The 19,606-nt window shown below is 38.2% G+C and overlaps 4 protein-coding genes across 4 annotated transcripts; 1 reads left to right on the forward strand and 3 right to left on the reverse strand.

Moving 5' to 3' along the window:
- Positions 1 to 667: 667 nt before the first annotated feature.
- On the forward strand, positions 668 to 4,045 carry LOC122829800 (sialidase-3-like). Its single transcript, XM_044114652.1, has 2 exons — positions 668 to 960; positions 1,065 to 4,045. The coding sequence occupies exons 1-2, from the start codon at positions 769 to 771 to the stop codon at positions 2,040 to 2,042; spliced, it is 1,170 nt and encodes a 389-aa protein (XP_043970587.1). The 5' UTR covers positions 668 to 768; the 3' UTR covers positions 2,043 to 4,045.
- A 2,297-nt stretch (positions 4,046 to 6,342) lies between these two features.
- LOC122829801 (forkhead box protein D1-like) lies at positions 6,343 to 7,316 on the reverse strand. Its single transcript, XM_044114653.1, has one exon. It carries the CDS (start codon positions 7,253 to 7,255, stop codon positions 6,446 to 6,448), a length of 810 nt encoding a protein of 269 aa, XP_043970588.1. The 5' UTR covers positions 7,256 to 7,316; the 3' UTR covers positions 6,343 to 6,445.
- A 1,794-nt stretch (positions 7,317 to 9,110) lies between these two features.
- On the reverse strand, positions 9,111 to 14,433 carry zglp1 (zinc finger GATA like protein 1). Its single transcript, XM_044114654.1, has 5 exons — positions 14,368 to 14,433; positions 11,469 to 12,815; positions 11,258 to 11,370; positions 10,144 to 10,237; positions 9,111 to 9,901 (listed from the first exon to the last, which is right to left on the reverse strand). The coding sequence occupies exons 2-5, from the start codon at positions 12,800 to 12,802 to the stop codon at positions 9,769 to 9,771; spliced, it is 1,674 nt and encodes a 557-aa protein (XP_043970589.1). The 5' UTR covers positions 12,803 to 12,815; positions 14,368 to 14,433; the 3' UTR covers positions 9,111 to 9,768.
- Positions 14,434 to 14,525: 92 nt separating this feature from the next.
- On the reverse strand, positions 14,526 to 19,004 carry fdx2 (ferredoxin 2). The gene is made up of 5 exons (XM_044115086.1): positions 18,795 to 19,004; positions 18,425 to 18,476; positions 15,786 to 15,892; positions 15,624 to 15,711; positions 14,526 to 15,551 (listed from the first exon to the last, which is right to left on the reverse strand). The coding sequence occupies exons 1-5, from the start codon at positions 18,979 to 18,981 to the stop codon at positions 15,395 to 15,397; spliced, it is 591 nt and encodes a 196-aa protein (XP_043971021.1). The 5' UTR covers positions 18,982 to 19,004; the 3' UTR covers positions 14,526 to 15,394.
- Positions 19,005 to 19,606: the final 602 nt, after the last annotated feature.

The following is a 19,606-nucleotide window of genomic DNA, read 5'->3' on the forward strand; positions in this document are numbered from 1 at the left end:
TTAGCTTCATAGTTAAGCCAAGCAAATCCGAGGAAAATAGTATTTTCAAACAAAAAGTGGTGAAAGAATAGCAAGAAAAGTGGAATAAAGAAAGAAAAAGAAAAAGATGGTTTTATAACATTTTAAACATAATAGGAGAAATAAGGACTGGAAGAAGAAATAAGAAAAGAGGAAGAATGAACATGCCCTGTGACAGACTGGCGACCTGTCCAGGGTGAACCCCGCCTCTTGCCCGGAACGTGGGGATAGGCACCAGCAACCCCCCCGACCCCATTAGGGACAAAGGGTTATTAGAAAATGGATGGATGGATGGATGAATGGAAAAATTAACAAGATTTAGATTTGGACAAACATTATACACTTTTTAAAATACAAAAGCATAAATGTGATCCCTGACTTATTTAACAACAAAGCTTGTTATATTAGAATGCCAAATATGAAGGACTAACAAAGAAGGGAGTTTAAAAATATTAAGATAAACGTTATAAATTGAATAGGAACCGAGGTAGAAAATATACAAATCATTCAATTTTTAAAGAAAACTAAACTGTTTCATAAAATGTGATTATATGTAGTAGTTATGTGTGTAAGACAGACAGACGATTACAGATACACTGAGGTCATCCTGAACCATACTCCCTACCAGTAGGGGGCGGCAGTACCAAATGTTTCTTGCCAACCGCCAATAAAAAGTAGGAAGAAGAAGAAGACCGTCACATCACTACTCAGTACAAACAGTTGCAGAGCTGCATCCTTAACTTTCCAGCAATGGACAAGTTGCATTATACTTCACAATCGTCCTGTAAATCCAAGGTTTACAGGATTCCTGCTCTTTTGTCCGTGGGAGAAACTCTTCTGGCCTTTGCTGAGCGGAGAACAGAAAAAGCCGATCATATGGCGGAGGAGCTGGCTATGAAAAAGGGAGTGCTGCAGAGGGAAACCAACAGAGTTACAGTTGAGGTATTTCCTCCCCCAGTTAACTGTTAAATTGCTGCGCGACGTCTCATTTTACATTTTTTTCTGTCGAGCACACTGTCTCTAACGCTGAATATCCTGTTTTGCAGTGGACTGAGCAGAAAGTTGTGGAAGAAGCGCACATTGATGGTTACCGTACTATGAATCCCTGTCCAGTATACGACAGGACAGACAGGAAGCTATTCTTGTTTTTCATCTGCGTAGAAGGAAACTGCACAGAATGGTGGCAAATTGACAATTACTGCAACAAGACCCGGCTCTGCTACGTCACGAGTGATGATCTTGGAGAAACCTGGAGTGGACTGACTGATCTGACTGAACATTTGCGTAGTGACTGGGTGACATTTGCAATTGGGCCAGGTCATGGTCTTCAGACAGAGAGTGGTAGACTGATGATTCCAGCTTATGCTTATGTGGGTGTAAAACCCCTTAAGCCGGTTCCACGCGCCGTCTCCATGTATAGTGACGACTCTGGTGTAAACTGGCAGTTTGGCACGTTGTTTGAAGGACAATCAATAGAGTGTCAAATGGCTGAAGTTTGTGATGCAAATGGTAGGTTCATCTATTGCAATGCCCGCAGTAACGAAGGGCATCGGGTGGAGGCTTCCAGTGACAGTAAAGGACAAATGTTTGCAATACACAGTGACAAAAAGCTTGTGGAAACAGGTTGTGGCTGTCAGGGAAGTGTGGTGTCCTTCCCAGCCCAAAACAAAGACTCAGCAGCAGGAGGTGATACAACTCACTGGCTTTTATACACACACCCAAGCCATAAAAGAAAACGACTTGATTTGGGTGTGTTTCTGAACAAATCCCCACCCAATCCAAATGCATGGAGTGAACCCTGGCTCCTTTACAGGGGCCCCAGTGGTTACTCTGACCTGGCTTACCTTGGTGACGGTTGGTTTGCGTGTTTGTTTGAATGTGGGAAGAAAGAGGAAACTGAGCAGATTGCTTTAAAAATTTTCAACTTAAATGAAATGGAGGGAGACGCACAAGAAAGTCACACCTCCACATTGCAGCAACCCACTAAGCCTATAGGGAGTGAAATAATTACTTGCTTTGCCTAATCAAATGAAAATCCTATTCCTCAGTTTTGACAAATGGACCATTTTTGAAAGGTTGACCAAAGATCTTTAATGAGAAATGAAGACAGTCAAATGATAAATGATATAATTTCAGTTTACATGAAACAAATGTCTACATGAAATATTTTTTTCTTGTAGCTTGTATTGAGCATGAGATGTATTTCCAACATTAACATCTTTAACATTAATTCTTAATATTTTTATGACATTGACAAAATATAGTGTCATCTTTTTTGTTATGTTTATTTACTTCTGTAATCTTTTTGATTATGTTTTCTTAGCATAACTGAAATTTAAAAAGTGCATTAAATTCCTATGAGGCAACATTATTATTTGCAATTTCTAAGTTTTAGTCAATCAAACTTTCATTGAGCTGTCAAAAGATTTTTCTTGAAAATACAAAGTGCTTAACACACGTGACAAACTGAAGGCCCGGGGACCAAATCTGGCCTGCCGGAACTTTTTGTGAGGCCCCTAGATAAACCTGTTTTGATGTAAAATGTGTTTACCCTTCTTGAAAGATTATGCAACAAGAGGGGCAGGTTTCCTAAATAGGACAGAGCATCATGTGGTGATTATTAAAGCAACATCTCATAAAGGTAAAGCTTCAGCACAAATGTTTCTTCAAAACAGACAATGACCCCAATAAGGGGGTCATTGTCTGAAGGTCAGGTTTGGTCTGATTTAATAGACAGGAAAAAAAGGTTTACTTTGTTATACAAAATCACCTGCCTTTGAATATTTCTAAGTTAATTCAGCAGAAACTCCCACCAGACTAGACTTCTGATGTGGCACATATTCACAAAACTGCCTTGTATTATTATAGATTACACATGTTCTTCTTCAGCCTGTAAAAATCTTTTCACTGAAAATGAATAAGGTGACTGGATGGTGAGCTGGATCCTTCCAGGACCTCCACAGGAAGCCAACATCTGTGAAAGACAATGCAGCTGGAAAAATTGGCCTCCTGTCTTTAGCTTGTATTACATATTACAAGATGTAATACAGTGAAATACTCCCAGAAAGTGTTCTGCATTTCTGACTTGCAGTCTTGCATCCCCGCATGGAAATGGTTAGCAGACTGCTGTTTATGGATCCCACACATGACAGAAAATCTGCGTTTTTGAAGGGCAAAGTAATTTAGAGCTATTAGCAATGCAACATAACAATCTAAATGAGAGACAACTGGGATAGTGTTTTAGTGTGTTTTTATTCTCTTCATAAACCTGCAGATTTTTGATGGCAGTTACTGAACATGTGTTTATCATTTATCTGTCAAGACCACATTATACAATGAAAAGACACCAGATGATGGTTTACATTGTGAAGTAAGTGTTTTCCTCTGGAACAACAATCCAGTCTCCATTATAGTGGGGCTTAAGGTGCGCCTTGTAGGCATTACGTACATTCTATGTTCTGTGTGGTACTTTGCAGCTAAATAGTGTTTTTGTTTTTTTTAATTGCTGACTTTATGCTTAAATTATTAATATTTTAGTTTGCTGACACTACATTTCACAAGGCATTAAGTGGCACTGAATTCCTCTTCATTAGAAATGGATTACATCAGATTATAAACTGAATTTTCTTGTTAGCACTGAGAAAACCAAGGTGCCCTTTAATATATTTAAAAGTTGTTTTGTTTCATCTGTGCTGCTGTACCATGAATATCTGAGGAACTTTGATAAGGTTCAAAATAATAGTTGCTTTTTTGGTGTTTGAGGTACATTTCAATTCCTGCCATGAACTTTGAAATGACAATGACCACCGTCCACAGAGAACCAAATTTTAGATCAGCATGGACTTACCGGATGCCGACCAAGAAGGATGTTCCTGGGATTTGACTGCATGAACGAGCTAAATGCGTCCTGGAGAAAGACTGAAATTTTTAGTCACAATGACAAGACTTGTTTTTGAAAAATCAAACTTAGACTCTCGGAACATGATTGTGGTAGCATAATGCTGTGGTACTGTACCGTTGTCATTCATTCTGATACATTTCACAGTTTGACAACCAAAGTTGTTGAACCATTTTCTGTTGCAATTTTCAGCATTTTTGGTGAATTTCTCCACCAGCGTTGACCAACTGTATAAACTCTGAACATCAATTTTCATGTTATTCTCCATAACTTTCTCCCTGCTGTGTTTCTTGATCTTCATGAAGTTGTTTGTTGACTAATGTTCTAGAACAAACCTCAACAGAGCAGGAATTAAATTACCCATAGATAAACTCTATTTACTTATCAGATTACTTCTGAAGATATTTTTAATACAATTAATGCTAGATTGAATTTAGAGGTAAAAGAATGAAAGGAGGACAATTGCACATTGTCCTCCTTTGTAATTGTATATATACAGTTGTATATATACAATTATATATATATATATATATATATATATATATATATATATATATATATATATATATATATATATATAATTGTATATATACAACTATATATATATATATATATATATATATATATATATATATATATATATATATATATATATATATATATATATATATATATATATATATATATATATATATATATATATATATATATATATACATTAATAAACAATTTGAAAACAAAGTATAAACATGTTCCTTCATTTTATGTGGGTCTTTGGGTCTATTACAAAAATCCTAGTTTAGGTTTAAATGAATTTTATTTAATCAAAGTGCTTTTTTTTTCTTCTTTTTTTTCTGAGTGAGGGTTATATTAAGGTTTTGAAGAGGCCCAGCAAGAGCTTTGACATGAATCTGACACAGAATATGTGCAGCGAGCCAAAGGTTAGGATTATTGCATGGAGGCCTCCGACCTCAAAAATTGTGAAGCTCATCACCAAACATAAATAATGAAAACACCAGTGAAGAAAAATAAATTGATAAAAAAAAGAGTCAGGACAACAAAAACGTTTCCATTGATTACTGAGAAGGGTAGAAATATCCTTTGAAATGCCATTTAAAAAATATATATATATATAAATTACATTTCTTATTTCATTTTAAATCAGTACTCATTTCATAACTGTTCTATTTTTTGAAAGACGTCTGCCTCATTCCCTATCAGAAACAAACATCTTAATTAAAATAAATTAAAATTAAACAAATAATGAATCCAAATTTACCAGGGCTATAAAACATTTTGGACTTGCGCGGATTGTGACAAACTAAAAGCCACTGGGGGACCTTAATGCCTCTTTAAAAAGGACAATACCACAAGATATCATTTAATAAAATTCTAAATATCCACAGCAAATATTTTTACGTGTATGTTTCACTTTGGAACAGTTCGTAATATTTTTTATGTTTTGCAAGTGAAACAGATAGAGCAACAATGTTTAGCTGCAGATGTCCATCCTCCCATTTACGCGCATGTAATTCGCACATCCTACCTTCAATATCTGGCTCAGAGCTTAAACCAAAACCAAAAACAGTAATGTGTAAATATTTCAGAAGAATCAATTAGAGATAGATATTTTAGACATTGCCTTCCTCTACAATTCCGCTCGAATAAACTCTCGCTTGCAGCACAGTAAACAGGACAATAAGGAGCTGGTTCGGAACAGGTTAGGATAAATAAAACAAAAAACTGGTTTTCGGTTTCATTTTATATATATTTTCCTCTATATTTTATGTAAACACAAGTGTAAGAATAGGAAACATTACTTAGGTTCCATTAAAATATGGAATGGATCTCCCTAACTCTAAAGTCTAATTAAATCTTATAGGCTTTCGTGCATTTATCAGTTTGGAATAATTTTTGATTTTACAACGAAGAAGTTACAGGTTAGTCTGTTTCCACTTTTTAAGCAATCAATCCGCAGTAATCAGTGTCGTTTGAAAATTTGATATCACTTACCGATGATTTCATCTGTAACATTCACCACTTCTTACATTTAAATCTGGGCCTTTTTCAAACATGACACAAACATTCATCCAAAAATAAATTCAACTTGTAGTCTAAAATTGCAGCAAAAACAGTTCTTTATATCATTACTGTAGACCGTTGTTAATGCAATGAATGATTATGTCGCATGTTTTTCCCTAGATTATTTTTTCTTCATGCGTCTCTTTGATTAATAAATGTTATGCCTGAATACTACTACTGTCTGATCATTATTTGGTTATTTATTGCTTTTTTGTCTCAGTTTTTCTTAAATATTTTTAAACTTGACTTTTTCACAATTGAAAAAAATAGCATAAATTTTAATTATTTGATTAATTCAAACTGACACTATTAGTTTATAATTAAAAGATTTATTTAAATCAGCATTAAATGTGAGACAGTCATATTTATAAACACGGCCTGTTGGACTAAGAAATATATGTACCGATATGGCGTCTGGATGTTTGCAGTTCAAATCAATGCAATATTTTAGATCAAACAGGGCGAAACTTTCAAAGGGAAAACTGGCGTCTGAGAAACTGGATAGGACGGTAATCCGTGCAGCGAGGCGGAAGGAAGGACAAGATTTGGAGTTATTGCTGGGAATCCTGAGTTCCAGTGTTCAAACATGAGCAGAGGATTTCTGGGGAGGAGCGAGGAGAGCGCTGGGATCATGCAGCCCGCAGGTGGCACCCCGGGACAAACTTGAAGTCGTAGCCGGCCTCCCGAGCCCGCTTGGAGGCTTGAATAAGGACAATGGAGTCCGGAGCCAAACGGCGACTCCGCAGCCGGGCTGCGTCGCTCCTGCGCCCTGTGCTCCTTGAGCGCTCCCAGAAACAGCTGCTGCCGCTTGAAGCGTTTCCTCCTGCGAAGAAAGCTCCCGTTTGCGAACATGTCGGCAGACATGGGATCCAGCGTCCAGTAGTTCCCCTTGCCCGGATTCCCGGGCTCCCGTGGCATTTTCACGAAGCAGTCATTTAGCGACAGGTTGTGGCGGATGGAGTTCTGCCACGCCGGGAACCTCTCCCGATAATAGGCGAAGCGCTGAAGGATAAAGTGACAGATCTCACTGAGGGTCAGCCTCTTCTTCGGACTCTGGAGGATCGCCATGGTGATGAGAGCGATGTAAGAGAACGGAGGCTTAGAGGCGGATCTCCTGCTCTTACCATCCTGCTTGGGGACAGCAGCAGCAGAGGACGCGGATTTCTCACTGAACACAGAAAACTCCGTGTCTTCACAGTCGCTCTGACCCTCCACGTCAATGTCCGTCTCATCCATGGGTCTGGGGTCCAGCGTCATGGTCCAGAGGGTGCCCAGTAGAGAGACTACGGCCCCAACAGGGGAAATCAGAGCCTGTCTAATGGGAAGGACCCCCTGCTCTCTTTTCATTAACAAAAACATAAAGCATCTGACTGCATCTAAGTGCAACCTCCCACTCTAAACATCCTCCTCCTTTGCCCCCTGCAGACTCAACCCAAATGCTAACATCAAACAAAGCGCCTTCTATTTACCAGCAAAATATTAACTATAACATGTCCAAGTTTACAAGCCACTGCTGCAAAACCTTTGCATAGAAATGGAACAATCTTTTAAACGCATTAAGATGTCAAACCTAAACATAATTACTCACAGCAATGCTTTTACAGCTTTTTATAAGCACAATTTCAGTGTTCTTTGTTAGAGTTTGGTTATTTTTATTTTAACAATAAAAGGGTCTCACAAGAATTACGACTTCAAGTCTCATAGAGTACGTCTCTACCAGCTCACCACATCTACATATTAAATTTTTTGCATGTTCTTTACAAAGTTTCATCAGATCAATGCGGGGAGAGCTCAGCTGGCCTCAGGTGTAGCCTTGATCAGATTAAACTTATCCTCATTTTATTTATTGTCAGGTTTTTGTCCAGGAGTCACCTGTATATAGTTTTATCCATCTTCCCATCCAATTAAACAAACTTACTGGAACTTGATAAAAACAATTCCCACAGCATAATGCTGGCACCTCCGTATTCAGTACGCCGTGGCGTAAGGCTGTAGCGATACACTAATCTCATGATACAATACGATGCGCAATATTCTGCTCACGATATGATATATATCACAATATTCAGCAAATGAACCCTCCCGACTCCACTAAGGGACCAGCGTGAACAGAAAATGGATGGATGGATGGATGGATGGATATTCAGCAAATGGTGATTCTATACGGTTTTAAGATTTTCTGAAAGATTTTAGAGGGACAGAGTGATTTTGGTGACATTTTGTGACTGTTCCGTAGACTTGGATTGAATTAATTGAACACTGATCACTCAAGTCCCATTTTGGCAACATTTACTACTGGTGTAATAAATGTTTTTGTTATACATTTGCTTTGTTTAAATGTTAATTGTGTTGCTTTTCCAGCACACATAGCTTTTTGTATTTGAAGAAAAATGTTCAGCTTTGCTCTCATCTGATCAGAGCAATGGGTTGCAATGAATTTCATTTCAAGTTTAATGCAGGAAGTTGAATACAAATGCACGTCGCACTTTTCGGTGGTCTAACACATAAAATCCCAGGGAACATAGAAGTTTTTATATATCGCGCAGCAAAATGTGAAAAACGTTTAAGGGGACAGAATGCTTTTGCAAGGCAACGTAAGGATGATCACTAATTGAAATCAAAAGTTTGCCTTTGGAAATAACATGCATACACAAACCTGTCTTTCATTAGTGCGTTTGTTGTAACTTGCATTTACCATTCCCTTTAATTGACAGTAACAGGTGAGTTTCAAAATGTTTTTTATAGGAAATCTGAGAGGACACGTGAAATTTATGAAGCTGCTGTTTGTTTTATGTTCTTGGCTTACACAGTGCTCATTTCCACCAGTGTTTCTCCTTCCTAAATATTTTGGCACATGGTGAGAGAGGAAACCGTTGAAGACGTAATCCATTTTGATATAATAGCTGTGTAGTATCAATTTGTTTGAGGCCACCCACTTGGACAACTGGGGGAAACTGTGGGAAGCCTCATTATGGAGAATTTGTTACCTCCAATGTAATCTGTGCACCTCTCTAAAACCGTTATTTTATGCTGTAATCCCTGTAATTATCACAGTGGATTTATGTCAGCTGTACAGATTTTATTTACACACATGAAAGAAGTGGAAAACATATCAGATGTTTCTTTTTGAATTTACTACAGACCAAAGCACACGCAAATACACAAAATAACTGCTTGTTTTTTTCTCTCAGAGGCAACAGAAAGTGCACCACTTCAGCCTTCAAAATGTATTTTGCCAACAAATGCAACCAACAAATACAACAAGACAAAATAAAATGTAACTTGTGTATGTTTACCCACTGGGGTTTAGCAGACAGAGTCACTGTCAGGGTCAAAGGCAATAAATTGTTTTGAAGTTAATATCAGCAAATATTACCATTAAATACTGGAGCCACCAGGCATAACTGATAGTCATTACACGGAAAAACAAAGTTAAATGACAAGTTAAACGTTCTGCAATACGTTACAGCAATTTTTCAACGTACTGTTTTTGAGGCTACATGAAAAGCTTCAATCTCCATATAAAGCAAATATTTCTATCCACACACACAAAACACTGTCTGAACACCATCACACTTGATGCATAAAAATTAAGATGCGCAAACTGGCATCAATTATTCATTTTATGCTCTGACAACAATTGTAAAGCATTTTACAACTCTTTTCAAACTTTTTTTTTTTTTTTTTTTGCATCATTACTTACGCTTAACTGTAAACAAAGAAGCAGCTTTGCCAAGAATAAACCTAAAAAACCGGCATGTGTGTGCAGCCTAAGAGGAATGTTTCCGCTGAGCTGAGGTGAGTTTCACCAAGTTTCCACACCTGATGCAGAGCGAGCTGGAGTTGCCCTCTTTCCGGGGAATATGCCAGCATTTGACACAGCGGACTCGGTATTTCTTATACCTTCAGCAAAAAGGACAAAAAATGTTTTTACTTTTTGTAAAATCTTTTTTACTTTTACTAAGACTACAGACTTATTTTCAGCCATTCCACAAAGTATATCTGTCTTACAAGATGCACATTCATTCAAAAATATCTATGATTAGCTTTGATATTAAGAGGAGAAAATAATTTGATGAACTCAAAAAAAAAAAAACATTGGAAATTACAGTAAGCTGAAAGGGGTTTTAAGACTTTAGATCTACCTTATGCCACAAGCATTACAGAGAGGAGTGCCATCCTCTGCATCCCTCCACATGGGAGTCTTCCTGGTGCAGCAGGATGCACAGACTTTTCCTTCTGATGACACAGAATTACAGCTGTATCAGTTTTGTATTACAGAAGTAAAAAAAAAAATCATTATCGAGCATTAGTCTCAATCTAAAGTAATACCACTGAACATTTTGGGATTTCTTTGTCTCGTTAATGACCAATAAGTTGACTCTATCATGAAAGCATTCATACAACTATGAACTTAAAGAGTGTGAAGTCCTAAAATAAATACTAGTAAAATATAAATTATGGATACTTAAAAAGAGTTTGAAATCAATTTGTAAATGCATTTTGAATTTCACCCACCAAAAGATGTCTGGGAAAGTGTGCTGACCAACATATGAAATGAAAGGAACATTTGAGAGAAAATCTGAAATTCTTTTCACTCAACCATAGTGAAAAGACACATCTTTTCACTGCGCATGATAGATTATGATTCATACAAGCATAACATGGTTACAGACAATTACAAACAATTTGTACTCTGTTTTTTAAAGTATTCATTAGTGCAAGTCATTTCAATCATGATTCTATTTTTACCAATATTCCCAGAAGTTTTACTCAGACTAATGGTGAAAGATGGTGGTCTAGTCACGCCCCCTAGTGGAGAAATTGACATTTATATTACTTTTTAAAATTTTGCCAATAGATGACATTTGATACTTTAGTATTAAACTGGTATGATTTCCTAAGACATGGATGTTCCAGGGTTTTTATATTAAGTGCAGTAAAAATGAAGTAAAAATGAAGCTATTCTATATGTTCTCCCATGCTTATATTGGAATACTCTTCAAAACTATCACAACTTTCACATAACCTGCAGCATTTTCATTTTTTCAAAATGCCAAATTAATCGGTTGGATAAAAACTATTTTATTGTGATCTAATTTGCATGTGTTACACTACTAAACAGATTAGAATCAAAATTGGTAGACCTCCTAGTGTAGATTGGCTCGAGCCAGTATAAACCTGGTCAGTGGATTATTAGGGATCTCCAATAATAGTAAATATTATTACAAAACATTTTGCACTTCATGTTTTACTTACTATTGATATTACTTGTGTGGTTAGTCTCCTCATCTGAACTGCTGGTTTTAGCCAATTTCTGCAATGCCCGTGTCCTCAACTTTGGTTTCCTCACACTTTTGCAGGGCTCCTTGCTGTGACAGACACACGTGTTGCAGACCGTTACGTCAATCATCTCAAATTAAAACACTTCAAAAATGTCATCATTAAAATGTGCTGAAGGTATTTTCACCTGTACTTTGAAGTAATGAGAAGCCGACACTGTTGCCTGTTGTCATCCAGCTCTGTGTCTATCCTGAAAGTTACACCCTGGAAGTCTGGGTCCTGACTATCAGCGCTGCGAGAGGGGTGAGGCTGTTTCCGTCGGGTCTTGGTTCTACATTTGTTGGTAGAAAGCTGATCTTTTTCATCATTGCTCACCTTCCAAATATCTGTTGCATATGACAAGCTACAGCTAGAGACTGTTGAATAGTCAGCTAAAGAGTGGCTTTCTTCCTGGGGAACATGACAGCATTCCATTTTAGATGCTGAGAATTGATCATGTTGTCCCGATTGCGGTGAGAGCAGACCTGCACTGGTAGGAGGTAGCTGGGTGTTACATGGTTTCTCTGTAGAAAACGTAACATTTGCATTGTGGTCTAGTGTTAGCACTGCTTGTGGCACATCTGTGCACTCCATAAAGGTTGAACTGAAAGTAATCTGGGCAGCAGAACATACACTGGAGGTTTCTGCTTGCTGCAAAGCACTATCAGGAAACAATACATTCAAATTATCCTTTTCAGTAAGAAACCAGTCCCTCTTGCACTCCTGGATCAATGATTGCTGTTTGCTAACACTTGGCGTCTCCCTGTAACTTTGCAGGGACTTCAAAGTTACTGCTGAGCTGCATTCTCCCAAAGCTACAGCATGAGCAGACGTTTTCTCAGCAGAGTGCAACTGTAGGCTACAACCCTCACCAGAATCTTCTACAACCTCTTCAGAGCTACCCATTTTCAAATCCACCACAGATGCTGGAGATATCTGTCTCTCACAGAGTTGAAGTGACAGCCCTGAAGTGCTCTCAAGACTGTCTACAGTATTTCCCCTCTTTGTTGTGCCTGGCAATGCAGTTGTAAATTTTGCATTCAAGTGACTGACTCTTGAAGATGATCCTAAACTGAGGCCCGCCTCCTCAGCATCTTTATCATGAAGTAGCCTTTCACAGTGCAGGTTGATTAGACTGAGCACTTTCCAGGGGCTGTTTGGTATCATGCAACACAAACTGTGTTGGTGAGAACTGCAAGAGGATTGGAATAAATGTTCATCCCTGTCTTTTACTCCTGAAGGGTCCTCCAAAGGGTTGGAAGTGGCTCGCTCTTCCTTTTCAGTTATGCAATTATTACCATATGATGCCTCAGGAGGTTTTTTGGAAGCAGGATTTGTGTCAAACAAACTTTTGTGGATGGGAGTTGCAAGCTTGGAAACTTCATGAAAGAGGTAGAAGAGGGCCGAATGCGAATCATTGTGTTCTGCTTTGCTTTGGTTGTCCTGGGTAAATTCAGCTTCTGTCCTTGGCACTGTGCTCATGCTAAGCCACTGTCTGCAAAATGATCAAAACAAGTAGATAAATTAAGGGTATCACATACCAATTGAATTGAAACAACTGTCAATAAAAGCTGCAGCTGGCCTACTATAGACTGAGTCTAACCCAGTCTATTTCTAGAAAGTGGCAGTCATCTGAACTATAGATGATAAAATTTGCCCTGTCATTCTGTGCTTAATCTCAGCTCTTTACTGGAAAACCCATTTTAAGCAGCAACTGATGTGACTAATACTATGCACATTTTTCTTTTTTATGGAATCTACATACTTTCTACTTTATATATATATATGTTCATATAATTTGTCCTTCTTTGTCTTCTGTAAGATATCTATATACATCGATTTTCTGCAAAAGCATAACATTTTTTTTTTCTTTTGTATATAATCCATTACATTTACACGCAACACTCGCATCCAATGATGTCCAGTGTGCTGCACAGCTATCACATCACCCAGTAGCATGATACTAGCAGCACTTATAGTTGCCCGTTTTTAAATGACCAAGTCATACAACATTTTAAGTTTTAATCCATAATTTCTTCCACAAATTAACACTACAAACCACTATGCTGATTCTTATCAGATAGACAGATAGACAGACAGACACAAGAAACGACAACTATACAAAAACGCATTAATTCTGATACGAGTTCAGATTGCATGTTCAGATTTTTGAGCCGAGTAAAGATTTGACGTTTCTATTACTATTTCCCTCTAAAAAGGTCAACTCAAGACTTTTACACATAATTGGGGTTCTTGTTTCCATTTGACGTTTGACAGCGGACAACATAAACTCTGGAGTCCACAACATTTTCAGTAAATACGTCGCCTACAAACAGCTTAGATTGGCTAAGAGGAATTGTTTTTTACTAGCAAGGTAAAGAAAATAATGCAAACACATGATTGACGTCCTAAAACTTGATCTCATTTAATAAAATGCAACTTTTTAACTCACCAGAAAGAATGTAATCATTATTGGAATCTTTGGTCTCGTTTAAATTCGTTCTAGAACGAAAAGGTTGCACTTTCTGCGTTCTAGAACGTCGAAGGCTTTTCGCGGCCATCTGAAGTAGACTGTCGCGAGCGCATAAGCTCTGCCGGCTCACATCAATAGACTGGTCGTTGTCATGGAATCAAACACATTCAAGGCACAAATCCTATTTTCTGGTGGATCAGACTGCGAATTAAAACTTTTAGGCGTGGAGATTTGACTTAATAGATATGAATTCAACTGACGTTGAACAGGTGTCAGAAGGATGTTTGCACGAATATTTCCTACAACAAAACTCACAAACAGCACCAAACAGCTAACTAAGTACATTGAGTTAGAATACTAGCTAATCGCTTTTGTAACTCACCGTGGATCACATAAATCCCTTTAAAATGTTGAGAAAAGAAAATTAATGAATTTGTTAGGAACACAGCCCGACTAAGCAGTTATCTATGAGTTGGGTTTTGGGTCAGCCTGAGGCCACACAGGTGTTTTTGGTTTACTAGATTGCACTGCACAGTATAAAAATGCTGATCGGGGCTAGGCTCTATTACTTTACCTGACGCTGCCTTGAAAACAGGCGTAGTTGCAGGGTGAGCAATGGCTGCTTGTTAGCCTTGGAGTAAACTAGTTTTTTTTGGGGGGAGGGAGGGTTAAGGAAGACGGATGATTTTCTGATTAGGCATGTATTCAAATAATGCACTGCTTACAAGTGAGTTTCAGAGCGGATTTTATTGCACAGTCTGAACATTTTAACAAAAGAAAAAATAATCCTATTTGTGCGTATGTTGGACAATTACAGTAGACTTGAGTAAACTCCCACAATGTTATCCATCTTGTCACACCTGAAATTAATCAACTAAACTCTTTATACTCAAATCCAATCCATCTGCATGTTTTGAAATGTTTAATCAAATGAGCATTAAGTATCGGCATCATTCTGGAATTCAAACATCAAGTACACTTACATGGCTTTTCTGACAGCCTTGACAGCCAAACAGCAAGGAAACCCTTAGATGTGTGACTTATGGCCAATTTCATAAAACACAGTCACATCTACAAATGACTATGGTACATAAAAGGAAGTCCAGTGCATAGTATAAAGTGTGACAATTAAGATCAGAAGAAACTGGTCAGAAAAATAATCACTTAGTAATATTTGTGCGTATATAAGCTGTAACAAGGAATGTGCTGTTCACCAGCAAAGACGACTCTGCTCTCAGTCTGAAACCGACATTGGAGCAGTGAGCAGTCTGTAACATTGAATGAAATCTTAAAATGGCCGGAGAACTTTTTATTTCAATAAATACATCATCAATTGAACCACCACAGTTCCTTTTGCATGTAACCTTTGGGATCACCAGATTTTCTTAGTGTTGGACTCAATCTCATCTATAATCTATCCTGACATTATATACACAACTTTAAATGTCAGTAAGACGTTCTCAGAGCTGCTGTGGATAAAACTCTCCTAGGTGCTCCATCTCTTCAGTCACCTCCATTGCTTCACCAGCACAAGGTGTTTGGCTCATAGCATCACCCTCTTTCTTTATTCAGTTCCCGCTTTTTCTCCTTTGTTTCTCTGCTCAATGAGGTTTGGGAACATGGCCGTCCACATAGAAGTTCCTGGTGACTTTGGGCAAAGTGAGCTCAATGCCGTCAAGATCCGGGGTGAGAATGATCTGACATCCAAGGCGGGAATTCTCCTGAAGCATGGGTGCCATGTCGAGCATGTCATCCTCCCTGGGGACCGAAACATGTGTCAACTTTTACCAAGATCCAGAGCACACAAGAAAGATTCAGTTGCAAATCTACCTCTCTTCAGGTTCTGGAAGTTTGTTGAGATGGGCAGAGTTCACATAGACGTGGCATGTTGAGCAGGCCAGCGATGCCTCACAGGCTCCTACAGGAAAACAGGAAAACACAAGTTCCAATTATTCCAGCATTATACATTAGTTAAGCTGCATCCACCCTCACCTTCCAGGCCAATTCCATGTTTATGAGCCAAATACAGGACGTTGTCCCCAACTTTGGCCTTAACTGGGATTCTTTCGCCAGAGCGGTCAATATACACTACGTTGACCCTGGAGATTAGAAATGATAACAATAATAAACAAAAAACAGATTTTAAGTATACTTTTCAACTCAGTGCCTTGCGAAACACAGAGAAATGCATAACTGTGATGTTTGTGGAAGTGTAATTTGTATTCAGCCCAATTTTAGGCAAAACTCAGAACTTTTGCTGCAGGTATTTTTGGTATTTCACCAACTTTTAGCTCTAGCTCTCTCTTCCTAATATTTTTTACTCGCCTCCCTGTCCTTGCATCACATCATCATGTTTTAAGGTGGGGTGCAGTGCATTGAGGACGAGGTGTGTTTTTTGTTTTCCACCACATGTAGCATTTTGCATGAAGAGCGAACAGCTCAGTTTTGGCCGAAAACTGACCTGCAAGCCAAACGTTGTAGACATTGTCTTCAGAAGACAATTGGTTGCTATAAGTTTTAATTTTGGATATCAGCTGACTTTTTTGTTTAAAAAATAATGAATAAAGGGAAACCATACACCTGTGATGGACTGGCAACCTGTCCAGGGTGTACCCCGCCTCTCGCCGTTGAAAGCTGGAGATATGTACCAGCATCCCTCCTAACCCCAGTGGGATAACAGTGTAAGAAAATGGATGGATGGACGGATGGAAAACCATACATCACTGACTTTCACTTCCAAATTACTCTAATTTGCATTACTTTATAACATGAAATGATGTGAATACTTTTGGAGGGCAAGTGTTTAGGGTGTTTAGGGTAGTGTTCGTCAATGGGGACGGTACCGCCCCCCCCCCCCCCCCCAAGGGGGGCGTTCAGCGGATTGCAGGTGGTGCTGGCGGAAATTTTTACAAAAGGGGGGTGCTGGGATTCTTTTGGGGGACGATAGCTTGGAGGTAAACCCTATACCTTAAATGCACAACAATACAAGCTTAGACTGAGCAACTTACTAAAACTTTATTGTGTAACATTAAAGCATGCTTGGCTGCAAGTTTATCGATGGCAGCTCTTCTTCTCTTCAGTGTTTATAGCTTCTTGGCGCAGCTCTGTTCTCCTGCTACTGATAGCTTCACTACACCAGCTCAGCATTACGCCAGCTGATGACGTTGCTGTTATTCACTTGGATAATGTCTGATTTTCAAATATTTTATGTTCTACTGGGAATTTTTGTACATATATTTTGGCAGTGCTGTGGTCATGTCAAAGCAGCAACTTATATTAAAAAAGTGTTTTAATGTTCGTCTGGATGCTGCAGGCTTCCATGAAAGGACAACAGAAAATCTGTGTATCCCTCAGAAAAATGAACCCATTTAAATAGAGAAAACCCTCCATGGGTGATACCTTGCTAGAGAGCGTTCATTTTATAGAGTTAACATTGGTTCTGTAAGTGATCTGGTATGAAAGAGCAGCATCACTGCACTTTTTAATTTTAATCATCAGAATACTGGAGCTAAAAGGTTTCAGTCAGTCTGCTTTTTGCACTAAACTCTGAAACAGGAGAACCGTGACATAGAATGGAGCAACAAACTATTAATCTATAAATCAACAGACAGGTCTATATAAAGATCTAATCCATGTTCCTGTCCCATATTTGTATGGCATTAAAAGGAACTGGAACTTTTGTTTTTCCACTGAAAGCTATGGTTTACAAAGTAAATGCTATATAGGTGAAATTTTATGGATGATACTGTGACGTCCCATTCTCCTGATGGCAGCATTGAGCTGCACCACCAGACACTCAGAAACATTGGAGAGAAGAAGAGTTATGATTGACATAGTTGGAGTTATAGCCATGTTTTAATGTTGCAGAGCTCAGTCTTTTTGCAAATAGTTCAAAGTTTAAACTGGCATTGTTGCACATCTTTTATCTGGTCATTTTGTGTAATATTTAACAACTAGAAAATGACACAGAATAAGAATATTTTTTCCACTATGATTGGCTGCTGGTCTACCAATTAGAAGTTGAATGTCCATTGCATTTTTCTTAGATGATTGTAAAAAACAATTTCTATTCACATTGCTCTTTTGTTTTCTCGAAAATTATTTTTAAAAACAACAAAAAACAAACATAAAAATCAAAACATCAACAACAGTGATAGTAATATTAATAATAAATATTACTTCAGTGCAAAGTAGCCTACAAATTCTTTGATGGGGGGGCAGTATGGGAGCTGGATAATGGATAGTGGGTTGCTGACCCGGAAAAGGTTGAGAAACACTGGTTTAGGGCATAGGTTTCCATAACCCATATAAACAGAAAACAATATTTATCATAAGACTTTTTAAAATTTAATCATGTCCACACTAATACTGATAACGCTTATCTAAAATGTTGACTATTATCACTGAAACAATGGAGCATTTGCAGATAACAGTCAGTGTCTGAAAATGTAAAGTATTCTTTCTTTGATAAACCAAGACTGTGAACTAAAGTACATAATTCAAAAAAATTGAATTTAACCAGTTCAAAAATATAACATTTTCAACGTTTTAGTGGGTATTTTTATTTTTATTATTGATTAGACCCGGTTCATAGCTGTTATAACTCCCCAATAAAAGCCCTTTGAACTCACACATCATTTGGGTCTTCTGCGTTGGAGCTGCCCTCTTCAGCTTGGGAGAGATCTTTGGAAAGAGAAACAGTAACTTCAGGAATCACGTAACTGTTTCATATCAAAGAAATACAAAGAGGGGAATCTACAACTTGTTGCACAGATGTTACAGAAGTCTCATAACAACTCCAACTGGGAAAAAGTTACACAAGAGGTTTTAAACAGTGTTTGGTTTGAAATATAAATTGCAAGCCAAACTTTGTATTATATGAACAATACAGTATTTATAAGATAGGTTACTATTTATTATATGTTTAATAAAAAACAGTTTATCTTCACGAATGCACCCTAAAAATTATGTTAAACACAGCTAGCAAGCTACGCCACTCACATATACTGGTCTGTAAATGCCGATTTATCGTCCGGAGATTATCAAACGACCCCCTCCTCTGAGAGCCGGGGGTGTTGTCGACGCAGCCCTTGAATCTGTACAAAGGACATGACCGACAGTCAGGGATAACTCTGGAGAACCTCAAAGTCAGTCCCATGCTCGACCTGGCTGCAACGGCCGCCGCCATGACGCTACTTTGGTCACATGGCCAAAATCAACCAATAGGAAAAGAGGGGAGCCAAGCGGTCGCTTTCTGCTGTGAAGCGCTTTTCCGACAGCAGAGAGCGCTACTGCACCACTGTCAAAACAGGAAATTGAGGTATCTGAAATGTTCAATTTCATTTTATTTTATTAGACCGAGCAGTGTTAATTGATAAGTGGAAGGAAAGCAGAAATTGGTTTTTAAAAGCTGATTGGTGTGGCGTGAATTTGTATTTGATTCAATATTTGGTAGAACCAACTTTTCCTGCAAGTTTTTTTGGGGCATGTAACAGCTGTAAACGCATCTAAACATTCGGATTATTACAAACTTTTGTTTGCAAAATAGCTTATGCTTATTCTGATTGAATGGATAGCTGCCACCCGACCCCGGATAAAGCGGAAGACAATGGATGGGTGGATGGATGGGTGGATGGATGGATGGATGAATCTGGGAACATCAATTTTAAAATCATTACAGATTCTTCATGAAATTTATGTCCTGACCTCACCATGTCTTTTTTAAGGCATATTTCTTCTTTGGTCTGAACCATTCTAGTGAAGGTCAGGCTGCATATCTGGATTATTTGTCCCAGGTTGCCTGTCTGTTTATC

The sequence above is a fragment of the Gambusia affinis genome, linkage group LG04 (genome assembly GCF_019740435.1).
Source record: "Gambusia affinis linkage group LG04, SWU_Gaff_1.0, whole genome shotgun sequence".
NCBI classification, from domain to species: Eukaryota; Metazoa; Chordata; class Actinopteri; order Cyprinodontiformes; family Poeciliidae; genus Gambusia; species Gambusia affinis.

Coding starts and splice junctions, on each gene's coding strand:
- LOC122829800 (XM_044114652.1), top strand. CDS start 769: ATGGACAAGTTGCATTATACTTCACAATCGTCCTGTAAATCCAAGGTT. Junction 961..1,064: donor CCAACAGAGTTACAGTTGAG/GTATTTCCTCCC, acceptor CCTGTTTTGCAG/TGGACTGAGCAGAAAGTTGT.
- LOC122829801 (XM_044114653.1), bottom strand. CDS start 7,255: ATGACGCTGGACCCCAGACCCATGGATGAGACGGACATTGACGTGGAG.
- zglp1 (XM_044114654.1), bottom strand. CDS start 12,802: ATGAGCACAGTGCCAAGGACAGAAGCTGAATTTACCCAGGACAACCAA. Junction 11,371..11,468: donor CTCATTACTTCAAAGTACAG/GTGAAAATACCT, acceptor TGTCTGTCACAG/CAAGGAGCCCTGCAAAAGTG. Junction 9,902..10,143: donor TGTAATGCTTGTGGCATAAG/GTAGATCTAAAG, acceptor TTTTTGCTGAAG/GTATAAGAAATACCGAGTCC.
- fdx2 (XM_044115086.1), bottom strand. CDS start 18,981: ATGGCGGCGGCCGTTGCAGCCAGGTCGAGCATGGGACTGACTTTGAGG. Junction 15,712..15,785: donor ACATGGAATTGGCCTGGAAG/GTGAGGGTGGAT, acceptor GTTTTCCTGTAG/GAGCCTGTGAGGCATCGCTG. Junction 15,552..15,623: donor CTTCCAGAACCTGAAGAGAG/GTAGATTTGCAA, acceptor TTCGGTCCCCAG/GGAGGATGACATGCTCGACA.